This window comes from Callorhinchus milii, unplaced genomic scaffold, assembly GCF_018977255.1.
Source record: "Callorhinchus milii isolate IMCB2004 unplaced genomic scaffold, IMCB_Cmil_1.0 Scaffold17, whole genome shotgun sequence".
NCBI classification, from domain to species: Eukaryota; Metazoa; Chordata; class Chondrichthyes; order Chimaeriformes; family Callorhinchidae; genus Callorhinchus; species Callorhinchus milii.
In genome coordinates, this window is record NW_024704758.1 from 7,792,911 (window position 1) to 7,815,648 (window position 22,738).

Genomic DNA, 22,738 nt, shown 5'->3' on the forward strand with positions numbered 1-22,738 from the left:
CCTGCAAGGAAGAGTTTGCTTGCGTGTGCTGTGCTCAGAGTTGCTGTGTGAGAGGGAAGAGACACGAAGGTTTCATTCTATGGGTTTCCAACATCGAGGAGATTTTTTTAAAGAATATTTTTCACACGATTTTAATTTGTGAAATCAATAATTGCACAAATAAATGTACACAAATAAATGCATGTACAGCAACTCAAAGAGAAAGGAAACTAAATCATAACCTCCCTCTGGCCCACCCTTCATTCAGATGCTTTTCATAGAACTTGCTTCCGCCAGACTTTTAAACACAAATGCTTCACCAGATGCGCCTGCAAACGCACAGTCAAAAGTGAGAGAGAAAACCTCACCTCGGATTTGAGCAATCACTTCTGGTGTTTTTTCCGGTGTGAACAGGGATTAACGTCAAATACATTTTTTTTGTATCAGGAAGTGTTTTATCGTTTTATTTTTTTAATCGGTTTAAAACGAAAATCAGAAGCCGTAACTGTCTCAACTGTCTCTGATATATTGTGCCCACAGGGCAGCAGGATTGCCCTGTAGTTTTGAAATTTTAATTGCACAAAGTCCTTGGTTTCAAATAAAATGTGTTCAACTGAAGTTAGAGGGGGATCTTGCTGCATTTCCACAATTCTTTGGAATTGCTTGAACTGTTACCCTAGAGCCTGAGAGAATTGCAAATGTGGTTAGTCGCTTTGACCATGTTTCACAAGACTCTGGGGAATGTCCACTTGAATGAAATTCTCTGCTTGGGGTTGTTTCTAATTTCACTGATTGCTTTGCACTTCGTCAGATTCTGCTTTTGTCTGTAATTCTTGATGTGGATAAATTCAACCTTGTATTGAAAACGCTAATGTGACCAGCATGTAATAGGAAAACTTCAAACTTTTCATTTAATCGTATCCAATGGAGCAACAACTACTTTTGTCTGTGTGAGTGAAGCAATGATCTATTCTTGATCTGCTCTCTACTGTTATATATTATCTACTGGAATATATTATCGCTTGAGTGTGAATTGTTGCCTTTCAATCCCATCCAGGTATTTGCCATTGAATTTAACATTATTAACAAAGTTGCTTTCGGACAATTGCTTTTGATTTAAGAACTTGGGTGAAGACCCATGTTATTGTTGTGGATGGAGTGCAAGTTTATCTGGATTACATTCATATTTCATTCACAATTTTAACTTAGGAATACTTTTAACTGGAGACAGTTATGTCCACTTCAGGAAAAATGGATCTTTTAGTTAAGAGGTTTCAGTACAGCTGTCATGACAACTTAAATAATAATAATAATCCTTGCATTTGATATAGCGCTTTTCACGTCGGGAGGACGTCCCAAAGCGCTTCACAGAACACACTGTAAAGTGAATTGACTGTATACTTGTGGGCCAACGTGGCAGCCAATTGCGCACAGCAATGTCCCACAAACAGTCGTAGATTGAAAATGACCAATTTTTATTATTGTTTTTGGTTTTTGGAGGGATTATTATTAGGCTCTGTGTGGAGTAAGGAAACTTGCCCAAGGTTTCACCCTCTGCCTGGAATTGAACTCGGGTCTTTCGCTTGCAAAGCGAGTGCTCTAACCACTGAGCTACAGGACTCCACAAACTTGGCTGCCAAGTTGCCATGATGACAACTGTACAGAAACCGTTTTGAATTCACTTACAAAAGCAATCACAGCACTTGAATGTGATTACCTGTGAGCCGCTATGATCTGCTAAAAATGCATGTGAAGAGCAGCAATGATACAATAAAATCTGCTCCATTCCTCTCAGTAGCTGATAATCTATCTTCATCAAATTGCTATAATCCTTATACTTTCTATTGTAAGATTCTGCACAAGATTTTTTCCTGGTGCAGCTGAAAGTAGTGCACCAAAACATTTTTAAATGTCCTCATTATTCCTGACGATAATCTATAAACAAAACAAAATACCCTTTTTATAGTTTTCACTCTAACCAGCCAAATCCTTACCTGCCTCCAAATTATATGTAGGTCCAATACATTGACAATAAACCATTCCTGCAGCTGTAAGATACAATTGGTGACTATACAGCTAAGATTAAATGTACCACTTCCTCAGTAAATAAACTTGTAATGTGTATTCAGGAATAGTAGTTTGGTTTCCTGTTGCATAGTAATGTTACCACTCATTGTCTTCGTTTAAAATGCTTAGGCTGTGTAGAACAGTTATACCCAATAATAATAATAATCCTTGAATTTGATACAGCGCCTTATCACATCTTCAAGATGCCTCAAAGCACTTCACAGAATATACTGTCATGTGAATTGACTGTATATTTTGTGGGTGAACTGAGGCACCCAATTGCGCACAATATCAGAATATGCCCAGAAGAGCAACAGGGTTGCTATCAACTTGAGATGAAAGTATTTGTATAAATATGAGAGTAAATATTTAATCTAATATTTACTAGTGTTCTCCTAAGCAAACCATACCCAAAGAATGAACAAAACAGGCTATGGACCTGATGATAAGGGAACTTTAAAAGGTTTTCCCTCCCTCTAAAAACAAAAGCCCAATAACTCAGTCTGACTTATGCTATTGCAGTTTCCTCTTTGTAATGAAGTACCAACTGTATTTTGCGTTATGCGTAATCATACACTTGAAACAGGAAGCAAGCCATTTCCTTCAAATTAACCTTTAAGATTTCCTACAGTTGGGTGTTCCTGAGAATCCTGACGTTCCCAGTTGGAATACTTTGTATTCATTACATTCATCACTCACTTCCAAGCTTTTCATGAGCCAAGCTTTTGGCCTTTTGGCCAAATGTTTTATCCTATTGCTTTCTACTGATGATTGTGTTTGTTCTTTAAGGCAGTCCTAACTTTTTTAAAAAAACAGATAGGGATATGTGTCTGAGCAGGAGGATGGTGGTAATGCTTTCACACACTTCACGCTGTGCTATTCACTGGGAAGCTATCAGGATTTTTTTTCTACCTAGTGAGAGTTCAAACACTTATAATTGTCAGATGTCAAATGACTAGTGACTATCCTCCTTGGGGGGTGGGTAAGTGGCATCTCCTAGGATGTTAGCTGGCACGCAGGACGCGGCTGATGACACAGCAGCTAGCTTGAGCTTGGCTTGTCGGTAGGACTTGGAAGGTCAGAACCTTTACATATCTTTGAATTAACCTCTCGTCCCGTTATTGTATTTTTTTTATGAAGATAATACTGTAGCTCAGTTTAGGTTTTAAATGGCATGGTTATTGCATAGCTGATGAAGATTCTGTCTGCAAAGTTATCAGGAAGAAATTGCAGTTTGTGAATTTGCATTTTGATAGAACCAATCACATTGAAATATTGATGAGCGTTTTATTCACCAGTAGCTCCTGTCAGGTTTCGTCAGCCTAACTCATATCCTGATGTAGAGTTTCTAGAGCTGAAGGCATGAATCTGGAATCAATTTTCCACTTATGAAATTACAATTCTAAAATGCTTTTAATGCAGACATTGGAAATATAATTCTTATTATTTGAAAAATAAAAATAAGGTATCACACAGTGTGTTTGTTCATATTACAGAATTAAGAAATCGATTCTGGCCAGTTTCACCTTTTCTTTCTGTGGAAAACTACTGTGCTAATCCTGTGTTCTTGGTGTCGTTCTCCAGATTGAATACTTCCTTCAAAAGCTGACTGAAGCAATGGGAGTTAACTGGCAACAAGAACAATTTGAGGAATACAAGGAGCAGCTTGGTGCAAAGCAATACGGCCTTTCTGTGTGGGGGTTCATCGAGTTGGTTGGCTCTGGGCTTTTCTCTAAAGGCATGAACAGACAGACCCTGTCCATGGCAATTGATGAAGTTTACCATGAGCTTATCCTAGATGTCATGAAACAGGTGAGAAAAGATTTTGTGCTTATTCTTAAGGTGACAGATTTAAGGTCAATGACAAAACCACACTCCAGTGTGAGTGGATCTGTAGACACAGACCAAAGTTTAATCCGTGGTCTTTGTCTGGAAAATGCTTGTGTAGACATTGGGTTAGGACAGAATTCCTCAGCTATGAATCAGCTATGAATTGAAAGAAGTTAAGGAATTTGGAAGTGGACACATTAAACGGAAATTAGTGAAAGCAAATTTAGACAAAACCATGTTTGCATCTTAATATATTTATTCTTGAGGTTGTTGCTGACGAACTACAGGAATTTAATAAGAGTACCTAGGAATTGGTTAATCAAGCATGTTATCATTAGAGGATGTGTTTTAAGTCAAGTGGTTTATCCTTTATTCTTTTCACAGCCACTTTTAAGTACTTAAAGCAATGTTAAAAAATCAGAATTGCATTGAAATATGACCAAGCCATTTGAGCATATCTCTGATTACAGAATTTTGTCTTCCAAAATGTTTATTTTGTTCTCTTTAAATCTGGAAATATTTAATCACTGTCATGAGTCATGGGAGGGAAATAGCTAACATTGCCTAAAATTTGCTGTGAGCATAGATTGTGGTCTTGTGTTCCTCATACTGTTACTTCAGTCATATCAGGAAGTGAGATTAGCCTTGCAAAAGAATGTGTGTATTGGGATGTTTTATCAACAGTGCCAATGCTGTTAAAAACAGTTAACAGCCACAGAATTATGAACATAGAAATCATGGAACAAGCAAAAGGCAACAAGCAAGGCTTGCCTATTTACTAGACCAGTCCTATAGTGGACTTTTTTCCTGCTAGTCTGCTCTTAGGAAGAGTTCCACATCAAATCTCCCTGTTCCCTCCCACAAAAAGAAACTTAAATTCATCCATCCATTTTAATTAAACCCTGATTTTCTTCTCTTCACAGACACTTTCCCCAAGCCCTACTCCCAATAGTGCAGCACAGAGACCATTGTCTCTGTTATGGTACTGATTCATCCTTATTACATTGTTATTGAATGTACCTTTGTAATTAAGGTGCCCAATAACTGTTCATTTATGAATAGCGAGAACAATCCCAAAACAGATCCTTGTGGAACTTCACAAAATACTGCTCCGTGCCTCCAATCAAACATTTCCATTATTTGAAGTACTGTAGTATGATTAGATTCCAGTCCCAACTCTTCTTGTACTGGTCCAGGGAGGGAGAATTCTCACTGGGCTGTGTTTTCCCTTTTGACAAGGATGAATAACCTCACGTGCAGCACAGGAACAAACCAGAGACTGATCCGGACTGTGCTGCATTTAATATTTAAAAGCATATGGTTCCGATATCTGCAATCGTCAAATCAACAAATGTGACTGATTAAACCAGCCGCTTTAACTGCACTTACTGTAATTTTAGGTAAAGAGCGAAAATCTTTCCCATGAACTGGATTCAGTGTGACACCACCTTGCGTGATCTTTAGTACTGAGTTGACAGAGGAGGGCAAGGGCTGAATTCAGCGACTATTTGTAACTCAGGATCTGCCGCATTCGGTTGAACACAAAATGATTAGAGCCAGTATAAACTAACAGGACTTCCCTGCCAGATCCTCACAACAGGAAAAGAAAGGCTACCCAATCTCCCGCACTCCTACACTGTGCTGCTTCCCCTGCGAACACTCCACCTCATTTCTTCTCACTGCTTCTGGAGAGTAACATTTAAATGTTTAAGGTTACCATAGTTTGAGAAGCAGTAGAGCAGGTTAGTTGGTGCAAGAAGACGTCGTGGGGAGGGGGGAGGGGGGTGAGAAGAGAGGTTATGAAAGGAATCTCTGTATGCCAGCACATTGAATGCTTTTTTGGTTTGTTGGGGCTGCTGCCAAAAATAAATATTCCATTAAGGTGTATAAGGTAATTGATGGTGAGATTTGCCCGGTCTGTTTTGGAGATATGTAAGGAGTATAAAGTTACTGAGTAAACTGGACTTTGGATCTTTTAGATCTAATATGGGGGGAGGGAGGAGAAACAATTGTGCACTTGAGTCAAACTTACTGATTTAGCTGTTTTTATTGTGCAAGGAACTGGTTAGGTGAATTTTCTGTTAAGGATAATTGTAAAGTTTGACCTCCCGATGTGAAAGACACCAAGAACAATGCAATTTGTTGTCTGTAGTTTGGTAAAGGTCGTAAGGAAACAGGCAGACTGATTTATCTATTGCCACAGTATAAGGAACTGATTAGGTAAATCTTCTTTTCAGGATAATTGTAAAGTTTGACTTTTGATAAGTCTTCCCAAAGTGTTTTGATTGTGTTACCATGCATACAACCAGCCTGAGCACTTTCAGGGTGGTGTGCTATTTTCCTTTGCCTGATTTCTATCTCCCACCTTTTGGTTATAATATCTGTTAATATCTCTCTTTGACCGAGCCTTCAGCTCCCCTCTCGACTCTCTTCCCCCTCCTCGCTCCCTCCCTTCCCTCCCCTCACCCTGACCATTTCCCCCCTCCTCGCTCCCTCCCTTCCCTCCCCTCACCCTGACCATTTCCCCCCTGCTCGGGTCATGACCCAACTGTGCAGCGCCTTGGGACGTCCTCCTGACGTGAAAGGCGCTTTATAAATGGAATCTTGTTGTTGTTGTTGTTAGTACCGAGAAACTGTTGTAGTATGGAGCACGCTATTTAGCCACACCACAACTGTTGTGCACAAGTCACAGTCAAAACTTCAGAGGAGTCATTTTCTGTCCAGTCTTGGCGAGCTTTCTCTGGGCCAGTATATTGTTGAGGTGAAATGGCTGATAACTACTTTGAACGTAGGAACAAAGATGCAAGATAATTTAATCCCAAGGACAACTTCAGGAGGCTTGCAGTTTATGCTTCCACTCAACTTTAATGGCATGAGCAAGCCAAAACAGCAATGTTTTTTTTAAACCTATGTTCTGTATTCAATGAACTGGGTGTTGGCTGTTGGAGGCCACTGATCCCCTCCAATCCTAACTCAGATTAAGTTGCAAATTCCCTGAATTTAGTGTCTGATTTGGCGCAGAGCCACTGTTGTTAGTGCTTGTGCTGTCATGCATTTTGTTGGACTGGCTGTTCAAATGAATGATGCGCTCTCTTCTGAACAGGGTTACATGTGGAAAAAAGGGCACAAAAGGAAGAACTGGACCGAGCGCTGGTTTGTGTTGAAACCTGATGTCATTTCATATTACGTCAGCGAAGATCTAAAGGAGAAGAAAGGCGATATCGTATTGAGCACTGACTGCTACGTAGAGGTAAATGAACCTAACATTTGCAAATTGTACTGATTCCTAAACAGACGCACACAAAACGCACGCTCCCGACCTGAAAGTAGTTGTGGAGGTCTGGAAGCTGAAAGCAAAGAAGTTGTCTGACAGTTGTGTGTAATGCAGATGAGATGTTCAGTTGAGAGGAGAGACATGGATCATATTTCCTCAAACAGAGGAGAGATTGAGGTGGTTAAAATAATAATAGGTGGTGGGGGGTAGGGGGGGGAGGAGGAAATTCTGAGACGAATCCACATCAGGTGGACATTATATTAAAGAATTTTTTTCTTCACAGAAAGGGTGCATACATACAAATAAAATGATAAAGAACTGCTATGAAGTAATGAACTGGCAGAACAGATTCAACAGACCAATACCTTGACCCATACCTGTTCCCATCTGATGGAATTTTTTTTTAAACTGTGCTCTAATTCTTGAAATTGTAGGGCTGGGTTAAGACTTGCAGTGATTTAATACAATTGTTGCATTTTAGTTTTGACTTTGTGTTCTTTCCTCTTCCCCTTTTCCCTATCTCCTCAGAGGTTAATCATGTTGAGGCTCTGACTGAGCCCAAAAGACTGCCAACTATTTGTTGGTCTGAGTTTTTTAAGTAATTTTAAAAGTAATAATGTATATTACTGGTTATAAATCCCCAAACATACATACAAGCTTGTCAAATATAAAACCAACCATAATTGATGAATTTCTTTGGAGTTTATGTTCCTCTTAACCTAATCCCACTGGTGTCTTTCTTGTGGTCTGTTCAAAATGTTTTAGCTTATGTGGGATTTGCTACAGTCTGTTCCTGTTTATAAAGATCCTGTTTAACACGATCTTTGTTTGCAACAGTTTTCCTGTTTATCCACAATACTCTTTGTAACACTGTCTTCAATGGGAAGCACTTCAAATTCTGGTTATATCTGGGGTTATGGTTTCTCCTCGTATTAAATATGAAGAGCTAATATAAAATAATTCTGCAACTCATGAAGGCCAAAATCTGATAGATTGCAATAACTAATGTGTTTGATTTCTTTATAGTCCTTACCGGATAAAGATGGAAAGAAATGTCTGTTGCTGGTAAAGTGCTCAGATAAGTCTTTTGAGATCAGCGCACCAGATAAAAAGAAAAAGCAAGAATGGATCCAAGGTAAGAATGATTGGGCTGGGTTTCATTTACTTGTGAAAGTTGATGACAATTGTTGGAGTTATGTTCTTCTCAGACTAAGTATACATTTTGCTCACAAAATACCCAGTCCAAACCCTCACTTCACAGTTTATTCTTGTGAAGCTCTTTGAGATGTCTCGGCGATGTGAAAGACGCTATATCAAATACACTCTAGTCCACACAGGTGGAACTTTTCGTGTGTAGAAATATATACATATGTGGAACTTTGTCTAGTTTGGATACTCTTAAGAGGGTTATGGGTTTTCTTAGGTCTAAGACTCAGCTGACCAAAAAAAAGGAAGCAGTTACATTATTACCCTTCCATAAAATAAAGTGTTGACTGAAGTGTAATAACAAACATTTTTATCTACAGTAATTACATGCCAGTCACAGTACAATACATTGTCTGCTTTTCCAATCCATTTACGCCAGTTTGTTTTTAAATGTCTTGACTGTACTTTGTTTCATATTACTTTGAGATATTAAGCTAACGGATCAAAAGTGATTGAGAAGAGGCAATAGATTATTTTGTCCCAATTCTTTTCTCATCTGAATGCTTCCTTCTTTCTCCTTTTATTCATCCACGGAGATATAATTTCGCAGATGCCACATTCCTTTCAGCACCTTGCTCAAGTAACCGTTCACCATGTGGAAACCATCAGTGTGTGTTGGCACTTTGTTCAGCCATAGTGGCATTGCAGCCGAGCCCAATTGTGCCCACAAATGAGCATTTTCCAGGAGGGCCAAATAGTGATCCCCAGCAGAAATACTGCTTGATTCCACTTTTACTTTGTAGGAAGTAGTTTGTATTCAGTGAAGCGAATTAAGATCAACGTAATATATAATAATCCTTGCACTTGATTTAGTGCCTCATCACATGATTGTGAAGTCTCAAAGCTCTTCACAGGATATACTGTAAAGTAGATTGACTGTTATTTGTGTGGGTGAAACGTGGCAGCAAATTTATAAGCTTTTGCTGATATTTCCATGGCTTTTCTATTGCGCACAGTACGTACTTTGACTGCTTCTTCGTTGGGGGTGCCATGTCTTGGGTTTTCTAACCTACTGTGTTTTGAATAGGCATTCAAACAGCTATCAACCTGGTGAGAGACAGCAGGCTCCCGCCCCACAAGGAAGGACAGCTGAAACGGCGAGGCCAGCGACAGAGACTGCAGGCCGAACAGGAGGAGATCGAGCGGAGGATGAAGGAGCTGCAAATGGCCAATGAAGATAAACAAGTCGAGCTGGAGAAAATGCGCATGGTGAGTGAGGGCCTGTTGACTTGAGCTGGAAGGTGGGGGGGGGGAAAAGAGAAAAGAGAATTTCTCAACAAGGATTTCCTGGCTGAAATTTCTCTCTGCCCCCACCCTTTGGAACGCCATGCCACAGTCACTTCGCCTCGCCCCCTCCATTGCCTCCTTCAATTCCCACCTCAAGACCCTCCTCTTTGACTGCACTTTCAGTCAGCCTCCTACCCTCCCTGCCCTCCACCCAACCCCCAGCTCGTGTCCAAATCCCTGACTGTTCATCACCTTGGGACTTCCTCCCGACATGAAAGGCGCTATACAAATGTAATTTGTTGCTTTTGTTGTTGAAATGAGTGATCAAACTCACCCTTTGTGAGATTTCTGATTGAATTGTGAGTGGCTTTGACCAGGTTTAGTCCTAGGTCTTACCTTAGGCATTAAAATGTATTGTTACTGAAGAAGTAACAACATAGAGTTGATAGCAGAAGTTTGACATCCTTTTTTTAGTCTAAATTTCATTGCTGTAAAATTTTTAGCTCTGGTTTAATATTATTTAGAAATTTAGTCTTAGTTTCCAGTTTCAGACAATCACCAATCTTTCAGTAAGGGCACGAGGAGGGAGAGTGTGTAATGTATAAATTGTAACTGGGAAATTTTGTATAAATTATTATCTGAAGTAATAATTTGGTACCTCAATCCACGACTGTTTGTAATTGACTGCCACGTTTTGCCCCCCTAAAAATATACAATCAATTAATTTTACGCTTCTGTGAAGCGCTTTAAGACGTCTCGAAGACGTGATTACTCTTATTATTATTATTATTATTATCATATATAAAATGCACTGCCTGAAAGAAGGGTGGAAGCAAATTCAATAATAATTTTTAAAAGAGGAATTGGATACATACTTGAAAAGAAAAAAATTACAAAGTTATGTGGAAAGAGCAGGCGAGTGAGACTAGTTGGTAGCTCTTTCAAAGAGTTGGCACAAGCAGGATGGGCCAAATGTCCTCCTTCTGTGAGGTAAGATTGTATCATTCTACATGATTCTAGTGGACTTCTCTTGCGGTTTGCACTAACTGTGGTGCAGAAATTTTCTGTACTCACCAATAATTCAACTTATTGATTTACTTGGAACATATTTACTTTTGCCGGACTTTTGCAGGACTTGATATCTTTATTCATCTCCGCGGGTGAGTCTTGTGTCTAAATAAGTTGCACTGTTCATTCTGCTACGTGGAATGTAGAAATGGTCTTGGGTTTTATCTATTTTGAAAGGATTAGAATAGATCAGCAGGAGTCTTATCTGAGATATGCAGAACTAAAACCCACTGAGATAAAACTACCTTTTTTTTAAAACTACTTTGTGATATAGGGAACCATAATTCTCTCTTAAACTTTCAAGGTGAAAACCACATTTGATTGTCTCCAACTGTGTTTCATCAAGGAAATAACTTTATTTTTTGGGTGTCTTATTGCATCAAAACATTTCACATATATGCTGTTGAGTATAGCCTTTTTTTTTTGCAGACAGACATATTAGTCATTTTGACCACGTGAAACAGGAAGAAAATATCTGGTTGAGAGCTGATCGATTCTCTATTTTGCCTGCTTAGTAGGAGCCACTATATTAATAATAATAATATAATAATAATAATAATCCTTGCATTTGCTATAGTGCTTTTCACGTCTTCTAGACGTCTCAAATCTAGGTCTATCTGGGTCACCTGCAACATACCCTCACCAAAGATAGGTTTTCAACCTTGATTTCTTGGTACCTGCTACAGATAGCATAGACAATGTTGGAAGGTCACCTTGTGGCTGGTTATTATAGTCCATTGCTACCTGCCCTGCCACAGTGTGCGAAAACAGCAGCCCGATCTATTACTCTGTACATTCACTTACGGTTCACAGCTTTGAAAGCTGCAAAATACACTCTTCAGTGTAAATTCCTGAGTGGGGAGAGCCTGATCTAAACAAAATAGAAAACGATTACGTTTGCAGGCATTAAAACATGTGGGAAAACCTAGTTTGCTGAAAGAAAAAAAAATGTGCTGAAGTGATGCTCTTTTTATTTGAACTATCAGTGGCTTTACAATAGGACAAGTTGAGGATTATTCTTGTACCAGACTCTTCATCTGAGAGTGTTGCTGTTTGAATACAAGCTTGTGGACTCTTTACTCTTTTGTTGGATTTTCACAAAACCTTAAATACGGGATTTCCTGTCTAAGTCTGGGTTCCTTTCAGACATGGGTGTGGTGGGAACCATTCATAGTTTATGCTTAAAGTGATCACAAGTACTACTGTATTGTCCTTTTCACTGTTTTCTAATTTCTTCATTGGTTTGCTCCTCTTTTTCCCACCCCTCACTTTTTACATACTCAGAGATGACACCCAACTCTACCTTTCCTCCTCTACCCTCAACTCCACGAGCACCGATGTCCTGACAGACTGCCTGTCCGACATTGAGTCCTGGACGAGAGACAACTTTCTTCAGCTCAACGTGCGTAAAACTGAGGCCCTCCTGATTGGCTCACGTCAGCGCCTCCGCACCTCTGGCGCTGACAGCATCAGCATCCAAGGCTGCACTCTCCACCTCTCAAAGCCAGTCAGGAACCTCGGGGTTCTGTTCGACCCTGAGCTGTCCTTTCTCCCTCATATCCGCGCCACAACTGGCACCGCCTTCCATCACCTCCGGAATATCGCCAGACTACGGCACTACCTCACCCCTCACGCTGTTGAAACTCTGGTCCACGCCTTTGTCACCTCAAGGCTGGACTATGGGAACTCTCTCCTCGCCGGCCTTCCCGGCACTTCCCTCCACAAGCTGCAGGTCATTCAGAACTCTGCAGCTCGTGTACTGTCCCGCACCAGACACCGCGACCACATCACTCCCACCCTCGCTCGCCTCCACTGGCTCCCCATCCCCCAGAGGATCGAATTCAAGATCCTCATCCTCACCTACAAGGCCATTCACGGCCTTGCTCCCTCCTACCTCTCCGACCTACTATCCACCTACCTACCTGCCCGTACCCTCCGTTCCTCTGGCTCCGGTCTGCTCCACATCCCCCGCCCCAACCGCCCTACCATCGGTGGCCGGGCCTTCAGCCTCTCAGCCCCTCGGCTCTGAAACTCTATCCCCCAGTGCCTTCGCCGCTTCCTCCCTTTCCTCCTTCAAGGCCGGTCTCAAGACCGTTCTCTTTGACTGTGCCTTCAGCTCCCCTCTCGACTCTCTACCCCCTCCTCGCTCCCTCCCTTCCCTCCCCTCACCCTGACCATTTCCCTCCCCAATGCTCGGGACCTGACCCAATTGTACAGCGTCTTGGGACGTCCTCCCGACGTGAAAGGCGCTCTATAAATGGAATCTTCTTCTTCTTGTTGTTGAAGGCTCTTCTCTATGTTGCTAAAGTGGTCGTTCTTTTTCCTTGTACAGTCCTAGGCAGTGAGTGTCTGCACCTTCCTTTAACACAAAGGACATTGCAGCCAAACTTTTTCCTGACCCTCATCATATGTCTGCACTTGTCAGCAGAAATTGCAAGACAGCAATGAGGAATACAAGCCCGGAAATTCAAAATGCCCCTCAGTTTTGGGTATCAAATTGCTATTCACAGCTTCCTTGAGGTCTTCCCTGCCTTTAACTCTCATTTTAGGATTATTTATTTCTGTATGGGGAAAGGCTAGTAAATATGGGCTTAATCCACTCCTCCCTGAGTACATTCCTTGCAAATCGCACTTTTGTTCTTTTTTCTGTATAAACAATGAATTTCCGAACTTTGTGTTTTTTGTGTATAAGGTTTCGGTGTAATCTGGGGCTGTACTATAATTACATCGTGCTGCCGACCTCATGATGATTGGTTCTCGCTTCTTCATGCTGCTGTGTGTACTTTCCTCCTGTGGGTTCTTTTGTTTTCTTTGTGCTCTTAATTCTGCATTGGCTTTTTTTTCCCCTTTTCTGTTTCTCTTTTGATTCTTTCTTTTTCTCTCTCTCTCTCGCTCTCCCATTCTTTGGGTCATGATTATACCAGTACATTGCGATCAGCTCTGATGTGCAATTGAATAAAATTGATTCACGTAGACCTATTTCGAGAATTGACATCCTAAAGCATGCCTGGCCCCTAAATTGGTTACCACCTATGCTGTCACTCCAATTCCAGTGGCATTGTTTCACTTTCCCTGTGCATATACTGTATGTCCAAATACTAAGAATCCAAAGCCGTGTATTTTTATTTTGGTAATAAATTAATCAGCTGGGTGCCTTGTCTTATGCATGTTTTCTCCCTGGAGGGACGCAACCTGCATATCTAATTCCGGAAAGTATTAGGGCAGCTTGTCAAGAGCCAAGGCTTGGGACCTGAGACTGTGTGTTGGGGTAACGGCCGAAGTCTTAACAGGCTAAAACTGAATAGTGAGGAAATATTGTTAAATTCTATCAAATTTTGAATACTGCAGGCCCTCAAAAAAGAGGAAGTAGGTTTAGTTACTCTCTTCCTGTACAGTCCAATAGCTGCACCAGCATGTTTGTAAGACTATTTACAGGTACAGATGAGCTTATCATAATTGACAGTAGTGTCTGTAACCTGTGGCTCAGCAGAGCTGTGGTGTACGACTGATTCTACCAAACATTGAGTCCTGTAGCTCAGTGGTTAGAGCACTCGCTTTGCAAGCGAGAGACCTGAGTTCAATTCCAGGCAGGGCGAAACCTTGGGCAAGTTTCCTTACTCCACACAGAGCCTAATAATAATCCCTCCAAAAACAAAACAATAATAAAAAATTGGTCATTTTCAATCTACGACTGTTTGTGGGACATTGCTGTGCGCAATTGGCTGCCGCGTTCGCCCACAAATATACAGTCAATTCACTTTACAGTGTATTCTGTGAAGCGCTTTGGGACGTCCTCCCGACGTGAAAAGCGCTATATCAAATGCAAGGATTATTATTATTGAATCCAGGTGCCCCAGCAGCTTGTCCTCTTCACAAAATGATGGACTGCTGGTTATAGAGGTGGTCTATTTAAGTGACACATCAGGACATGTGTTCAGGTGCAAGTCTGTGAAGTGCTGTCAGAGTTGCATTTCTTTGGATTCCACAATTCGTGCGGAAGCAGTAACATGGCTATCAAGGCCCATGTTTATAAGACCTGTGGAAATTTTATGGGCCCCAACTATCGCCTTCTAATGGAGCTCCACTGTAAGCAATCTACAAGTAAGAAGGAGATGTGGTGACTAATGTTTGATAGTGTGACTTGGTTGGTTTCTCCTTGCATTTAGTTCCAAGAACTGCATCAGCTCATTCTGGTGATCCCTGCCACAATATGGCACAAAGCAAGAAAGAGCTTGTGGTTACTAATTTCCAATGTGACCTCCTTGGCGCCAGTATGCTCCAGCCCCCAGGTTACACGCTTACCTTTTCAGCTCCTGATGGCTACCTAGTGGCCAAAGCTAAAAAAGTTGAATGAGGATGTTGGATGAGCACAAACAACCATATTGGTAACAAGTTAATCTGACACTAGGACACGAGAAGAAACTTTGTTCTCTTCTCAAGCAGTGTCATGGGATGTTTAAAGTGGGCCAGGCAGGACTGTGGTATCCTCCATTGTTAGATTAAGGTGGTCAAGTACAGTTGATACGCAGTGTTTCTGGTGAGATACTATTGACCCAGCACTCATCATCCTGGCCCACACGACGAATGGCCACTCAGGTCAGGTAACTGAGAGCAGCTGTGGTATATGGGGTAACGTATCCCAGTAAGAAAGTCAGCACCTTCAGAGGAAATGAGAGGAGTCGTTATTTAGAAGTGAAAACCCATTACTCCAGATCAGAGTTGTCCTGAATTTTTCCCATTTCTGTTTGTGCAGGAGCTGGAGTTCTCGGCTAGCAAGGCTGCACAGGAGGAGAAGAGACGCCTGCAGTCACAAATGCAACTTCAGGATCGTTTCAGGCAGGAACTGGAGAAGGAGAAAATGGTAAATTCAATCCACTCGGAGGCTGTTCTTACGAATTCCCCCTCAGCCATTCATAGTGCATTGCAAGAAAAAAACAAATCAATCACTTTTGTTAGTGATTGCTCCCTCAGTAATACTTGGACCAATTGCTGGTATTTAGTGTGAAGAACTTGCTGCGGTCTAAGGATTAATTTTGGTGATGCTATCTTGTATCAGGTGCACCAGATTGCAATTTGCATTTGAGCAATGAAAGTGAAATTCTTCTATGTTCCCACATTGGTCCTAACTACTTTTTTGTTGTTCAGCTGGGTATCTGATTCATTCAGAAACTGATCACCATGCTTATGGGTATCCGAACTAAAGCGAGAGTTCCATGTGTGTATGTCACCTACACACGAAATAGAGAGTGCACCTGGCGTACCTAATTCCAGAGAGCAATAGGCACAGGTTGGCAAGAACCAAGGCTTGGGGACCCCAATGTATACACTGGGGTACAGCTGGTGATTAACCAGCTAAAATCGCATAGCTTGACAAAGTAATGTTGAGAAATTTTCTGCTGCTCATCCAGCCAGCACCACCCTGTTCGTTAGGGGTTTGGCTTGTAGGGTTAGCAAGAGCTAATTGGAAAGAATACCTGCTCCCAGTGACTGGTCTGCCCCTTATCGCATTAGATGAGAATTTGGGGTGAACTTTGTTCAGTGACCAATCATTAAACTATCATGGAAAAGCTTTTTACAAGTGATCTCATTAGAACTGGTGCACTTTTATCAATTATTAAGTTATCTTGAGTGAGGGAAGTGGTATCACTATCAGAGAGCATTGGATTTTCCAGACATTTAACAATCCCAGGGCAAGTAAAGCACTGGCTAGAAGCCAAGTAAACTTTCTCTACACTTCGTACCTTTGATTGGTGTCAATAGCAGTTTGAACACCAACCATCTTGTGGTGTCTGAGTGAGTCTGCCAAATTAAGAATCATTTGTGCCTTGGATTTTGCCTGCTAGGAAATAAGTTAATATATTTTGTCACCGATTTAATCAAGAGAAAGCAGATTTGATCTCAAGACCTGCAGGTGAAAGCAGTGCTAAACTCCACAACCGCAGGAACACATCTATCGACCTATAAAGTATCCTAGAATTGGTTTGGTTTCCGTAATCTTTGCTTTTGCTCTCGAAAATCAGATCACCTCAAGGGCAGGTGATCCATATGTGAAAGAGAAATCTGAACCTTACTGGAAATTGTTAGTGAAGGTTGACATTCTAAATTATTTCACTGACTCAAAGGGTGCAGTGTTATTTCAAAAGTTCCTGTGGGGTGTGGCTACAGCTGAAGAAATGTTTTGGATGTAACTTCTGGCCTTTGCAATGTTCTTACTGCTTCACAGACAGATGGTGACATAAATAGCACTTGACTCTTCCTCTTACAAATCAGGTTAATTTGGGTTCAACTTCTGTTTTTTTTAAAGGCCACCACTTTGCTTACTGGTAGCCTTTTGTTTGATTCCTGTTGGGTGTATGTTGACTCGATTTGGAAGGATTTTTTGCGAGATATCCAATTAACAATTATTTCACAATGTTCTGTTGAGGTCTAAGTACAGTGCAACAGATGATTTATAAATTTAATATTTGTTGAAACAAGTTCTTGTAAAGTTGAGTTGGGTTTCTGGTAGCAAGGGACCCAGTCTTAGTTCCTTATAGCACCATGACTGAGACATTCTCTTGTCTATTAAATCTTTATTATACTGTATTGGCTAGAGCACTCCTCAATTTCAAGGGCGAAATCTTAGGCAAGTTTCCTTACTCCACCCGCCTCTAGTTACTGAGCAGTAAGTAGGAACCCGGTGGTTAATCGATTGGTGGATCGCTTTCTTGGAGTAATAATCCCTCCACAAATAAAAATAATAATAACTTGGTCACTCAATCCACGACTGTTTGTGGAGCACTGCGGTGCACAATTAGCTACCTCGTTTCGCCAACAAAATACTTCACGGTTTATTCTGTGAAGCACTTTGAGAAGTCTCAAAGACATGAAAAGGTGCTGTATCAAATGCAAAGATTACTATTAATAATCTCAATGCCACAGCAGAATAATCATTCTGAGAGTGCTGAGCCCTTCATTTTGTTCCCAGCATATTTATTTATTTATTAGGCAGGGTAAGGATTAAGATCTGTGCACTGTTGTCTCTAGGTTAGAGAGCAGATGGAGAAGCAGGTAGCCCAGAAGTCCACTGAACTGGAACAGCACCTGCAACGAGTGCGTGAGCTGGAAGAAATGTACAAGAAGCTTGAGGAAGCTCTGGAGGATGAGAGGCAGGCAAGACAGGATGAGGAAATGATCCGAAAACTGCAGGCCAGGTAATTGTATAGAAACGTTTTACAAAATCAGCTTAGTGCTGGGTTTCAATAAGCAAGTAGACTTGGATTTGTGGATTTAGTTTGGAGTTCAGTACATTTTGAAGATAACTTGTTGGAAATTGGCTGGATAGACTAGATCAATCAAAGGCCCCATAGGAGCCCAAAGTTCTCAATGTAGTCATGATCACATCCAAACCCACTGACAATAACAGTAACTTCTATGAAAGAAGTCCTCAAACAAGTATGATATAAAATATGCTGCATAATCAATAAAAGTTTCAGTTCTCATTTTATGTTTGATCCAAAGTAAAATTAGAGCCGTTTTGAACTAACTATTATTCCCTGAATTTCTTGGATCAGGCACCAATTTGCTAGGCCAGATCTCAAACCTTGCTTTGCGTTTCTAGATTTGATGATCAATTGCTTATTTAAGAGGTTTGCAGGTCGTTTGTAGTTTTTAAGATCAGGATTCACAGCATCTGTCCTATTTTTGATTTTTTTTTACATCAAAGCCCTCAAAACTTACGAGATCAAAGGATTGGTTTGGATGAAGAAGGGCCTTCGATCTCATCCTTGCAGAACACCCACCCTACTGACCTCCCATCACCGTTTCAAACTGTTCAACAATTAAAATGAGACCCTCACTTTTAACTGGCACCTGTCCCATTGGCTTCTCTCTAGGTTACTGGAAGAGGAGTGTGCTAAACGAGCGGATCTGGAGAGATTGCATTTGCAGCAGCAACAAGCCATACAGATGACAGAAGCAGAAAAGCAGGAGCTGGAAAAGCAGCGAGCAAAAAAAGATCTTGAACTGAAGATAGCCATGGAGCAATTGGAGCAGCTGGCACTGGAGAGAGTGCAAGTGCTTGAGCAATACGATGTAAGAGTAATCAGATGACATGTGTCTCCTCTTGCTGCAGACTGCACAATAACGTTTTGCCTCAAAGGTCAATGGAGCTTCTTTTAGTTTGCAGCTCTACGCTGCCGTCTCAGTTTATATAATAAGCTAAGCCAAACAATTAGTAAGAACATAAGAATTTTCTGGGCGAAAGAAGACCAAGGTCCATCTAATTCGACTTCCACCATTCAGGCATTCGCTTGACATTTTGTGTCCCAAACTATGTACTGTATCCTGAGATATTATTTTCTAGCAGAAATCTATCTTAATTTGTTTTTGAAATAAATGACATTTTCTGCTTCCACCGTCTGTCTGGGATGTCCTCCTGACATGAAAAGCGCTATATCAAATGCAAGGATTATTATTATTATTATTATTATAGGGAGCTTGTTCCATAAGTTTACTACTCGCTCACTGAAGTAGTATTTCCGCAGATTTGTTTTGAAATTACCCCCTTTCAATCGCAGGCCATGTCCTCTGGTTCTACTGTTCAGTACGAGATAAAACAGCTTATCATCGTCCACGTTATCTATAGAGAGAATGTGAATTTGGTTTGTTTAAGGATTCAATGTGTTTTATATACACTAACATCAGGTTGTTTCCTTGTGCAAATGTGTTTCTACGACAGCCCAGTTCAATATCTTGACTCCTTTTTTATTTTTGTAACAGGAAATATCAAAAAAATTGGAGCTGGCAGCTAACAAGGCCAAGAACTGGAAGGACAAAGTGGCCCAACACGAAGGATTGCTGCGACTTATACAGCCAGGTAGGAGAACAAACAAAGATACCAACATTTCTCTTAACAACAGTGAGGTCTTTGACCAGTCCCAGTGTTCTGATATGCAGATGTGCAATTGGCTCTGGTGTTTTTTTTTAAAAAGTTGCCTTTCAACTTCGCATCTGGATGCCTGTGCTGTGCTCGCCATGTTGCTACAGTGGCACTGTTCCAAAGTTCGGTTTAAGGTTTAGCGAATTAACAACTTCTTATGGTGTTAATCTGGCTCAGGCGGTAGTACTCTCGCCTCTGATTTCGAAAGCTGTAAATTCAAGAGCCAAGTCGGCACTTTGAGTTCATAGTCCAGACTGACACTGCAATGCAGTGATAGCAGAGTATTGCCATTGTATCATCATTGGCAGAGGTGCCTTTCTTTAGATGAGGTATTAAACTGAGGTTCTATCTGCCTGTTTGAATGGATGTTAAATATCCCAGGACACTATTTAGAAAGAGAAAGGAGTTTCACCCTATGTCTTGGCCAGCAGTCCCCCAGATAAAAATTGGTCAGTCATTTAATGATGGGACTTTACTGTTCAGAAATTGGCAGCTTGTGTTTGCCTACAAACATAGTCACTATAGTCATAGTAATTCCTGTGAAGTGTTTCAAAATGCTTCATTGACTGATTAAGTGCAATATCAAATGCAAGGATTTTTATTATGTTTCATAGTGCAGTTTGCATGCATTGAATTCTTTGTTTTAATTATACATTTGGGGATTTTTGTAGGTTCAAAGAACCGTCAGCTGATCACCAATTGGGGACCGGCTGCTTTTACAGATGCTGAGTTGACCTTGCGGGAAAAGAATTGGCAGCAACAGAAAAATGCTGCCACACAGTGAACCACCCACTTCACCAGTATTCGAAGTGTTAAGAATGGTCTTTAACTACAGAATGGTCTTCAATACTGGTCACACACTCTCAATGTTCTGGACTTGTTCAACGTGGAGGCAGAACTGATCTGAAACTGTTATACAAAGAATTATTTTATGCTAAAATATTAATATTCTGGGTCCAAACATTCCTTGAGACTAATTGTTGATTTTTGCTTTGATGAGAAGCTATGTGTTAGATATTTAGTAAATCTTGACCTCTTCATTTCGAATTTTACTTCTAATGCTCCACAGTTCTGTGTTTTAGTTTTGTCCTGTGTTGCAGTATTATTTACTATTATGCATTCCTGATTTTTGACCCACGAAGTGACTGAGGAGGTTTTGCAGATTCGCCATCTAATGGGATGGACTTTGGATTAAGTTATCCAACGTTATTCACAGCATCATTCCTGACATGTCTTGCAGTCTTCACCGTTCATGTGAGACTGAGAGGGAACCAACTAAGTTGACAGGATATTTCTAGAATGCAATGGTGAATGGGGTGACTCGTGTAACTTTTCAGCTTCTGGTGGGATTGGGGTTAAGGAGGATTTTGATTTTTTTCCTATAACTTGCTTGGGTGCTTGTTCTGTCTCATGACTGTTAGAACTGATATCTTTGCTGCCCTAATGAGTACTATCAGCCTACGGACCTCGAATTGCACAACAGTTGGTTTGGTTTTACTATATCCAATTTTGGTCCTTGGTGGTTTTGTTCATATCATAAATTCTTGTAAATCATTGATAATCTCAGCAGAATTTCTGTTCATTTAGGGGTGGGGGTGGGGGAGACATTTCCCTGTAGTCTTTCTTCTTTGGAAATCTAATCTTATACAACTTTCTGAATTGCATGCTGGCTAGACTCACTCACTGAGCTCGCACCTCTACCACCAACATTAGACACGTTGGTAAGTAAATTTTTTTATTGCTAATTTTTGAAATGTGTTTTTAATATATTTGATTTGAGGATTTTAGTTTTTTTTCATATTGAATTTTTTTTTATGGATCTTTTGTGCAATTAGCCTAGAATTTGGATCAACTCTTAAAAATGATATTCAGATGAAAACCGTTTTATAAACCATTATTAGAGCACTACTTTGTGTCTGCTGTCAGTGAGGCAGACAGACTAATTTGAGACTTTGTTGAGCATAATTAGTTTTGGGAAAGTGAGGAGAGACTGAGACCTGGAACATGTGCTGTTTAAAACACAGGCATTTTTTCATTACCAAATGTTTAGAGTATTCTGAGAATTCAACAACAGAGCAATCACAACAAACTGCGTTTATATCGCACCTTTCATGTCATGTCCAGGAGGACGTCCCAAGGCACTGAAATTCCTTAAGGTTTAATACAAAGCTGTGGTTTTAAGTAGTGCAAGTTAAAGGTCAATATTTTAGTGCTCAGAATTACTGTGAAAAGAACAAACGTCAATCTGGAAGTATTAATAGCAATAATACTGGAGCAAAATAATTTTCAGAAATAGTTGCATGCTGGAGGCTTGCCATAAACTTGGAAGCTTGTTCACGCAGCTGGGTCCCAACAAGTTCAGAATAGTGTATAGCTATGGTGGTGTGTGTCTGGGGGCTTTCCTTCAGAAATTCTTTGTAGCTAAAATTAACAATGATCCTGTTTTTAGAGTATAGAGATAAAAAATGACTACTAATTTTTAAAAAGGTAAAATGTTGACTTGTTATGTTTTAACTTTATATTTTCTACAGAAGTTCATGTAACTCTGGTGTCCGATGATTGAATAATTCTTGACTTGATATAGATTCTCTTTGGTTAGAACTGGTATTCAATTGTTACCGTTTTGGTAGTACAGTAATTATAGTTTCTAAACCAGCTGAGATCATTATTCCTCTAAATGATGACATTCATAGTATTTAGAATGTGATCCGTGTGTAGAGATTTACCCGAAGTGCCAAACTTATCAATAAGGCTGGTTTTCTCTAGCATCTATCATTTCACTGTTAAGCAATTCACCTGTTGTTTCTGTGTATACCCCTAACTACAGATAGCGTTGAGTTGTGCAAGTGTTATTGAACATGCATTGATACATTGTTTAGTACCTATTTAAAAATAAATGAGAATTTTAAATATTCATTATACGTCTTTTGTCTTTTTATTCTGTACAGAAAGTCACGGCAATTGACAGTAATTAGTATGAGGCAATTCACAGACACTTTGAGAAATTTCAATTTTTGATGGTGCTATAAAAATTCTATCTTCATGGAGCTGAAGATGCATTTTTTTTACTTTCAGTGAACCAAATGTTAAAAACAGTTTACAGACAAGAGCAACAGTAAAATGTATATATGTAAAGTATATAAATACACAACAACAACTTACATTTA

General features: G+C 40.3%; 1 protein-coding gene across 1 annotated transcript in view; it reads left to right on the forward strand.

Annotated features, from left to right (window-relative positions):
* Positions 1-22,487, forward strand: part of swap70b (switching B cell complex subunit SWAP70b) — a 31,195-nt gene extending 8,708 nt beyond the window's left edge. The window contains exons 4-12 of the mRNA XM_007887581.2: positions 3,631-3,858; positions 6,980-7,126; positions 8,177-8,285; positions 9,384-9,565; positions 15,405-15,512; positions 17,678-17,844; positions 18,526-18,724; positions 19,412-19,508; positions 20,243-22,487. Of these exons, the coding sequence (XP_007885772.1) occupies positions 3,631-3,858; positions 6,980-7,126; positions 8,177-8,285; positions 9,384-9,565; positions 15,405-15,512; positions 17,678-17,844; positions 18,526-18,724; positions 19,412-19,508; positions 20,243-20,355 (1,350 nt within the window). The 3' untranslated portion in view covers positions 20,356-22,487. The remainder of the gene's footprint in view (positions 1-3,630; positions 3,859-6,979; positions 7,127-8,176; positions 8,286-9,383; positions 9,566-15,404; positions 15,513-17,677; positions 17,845-18,525; positions 18,725-19,411; positions 19,509-20,242) is intronic.
* Positions 22,488-22,738: the final 251 nt, after the last annotated feature.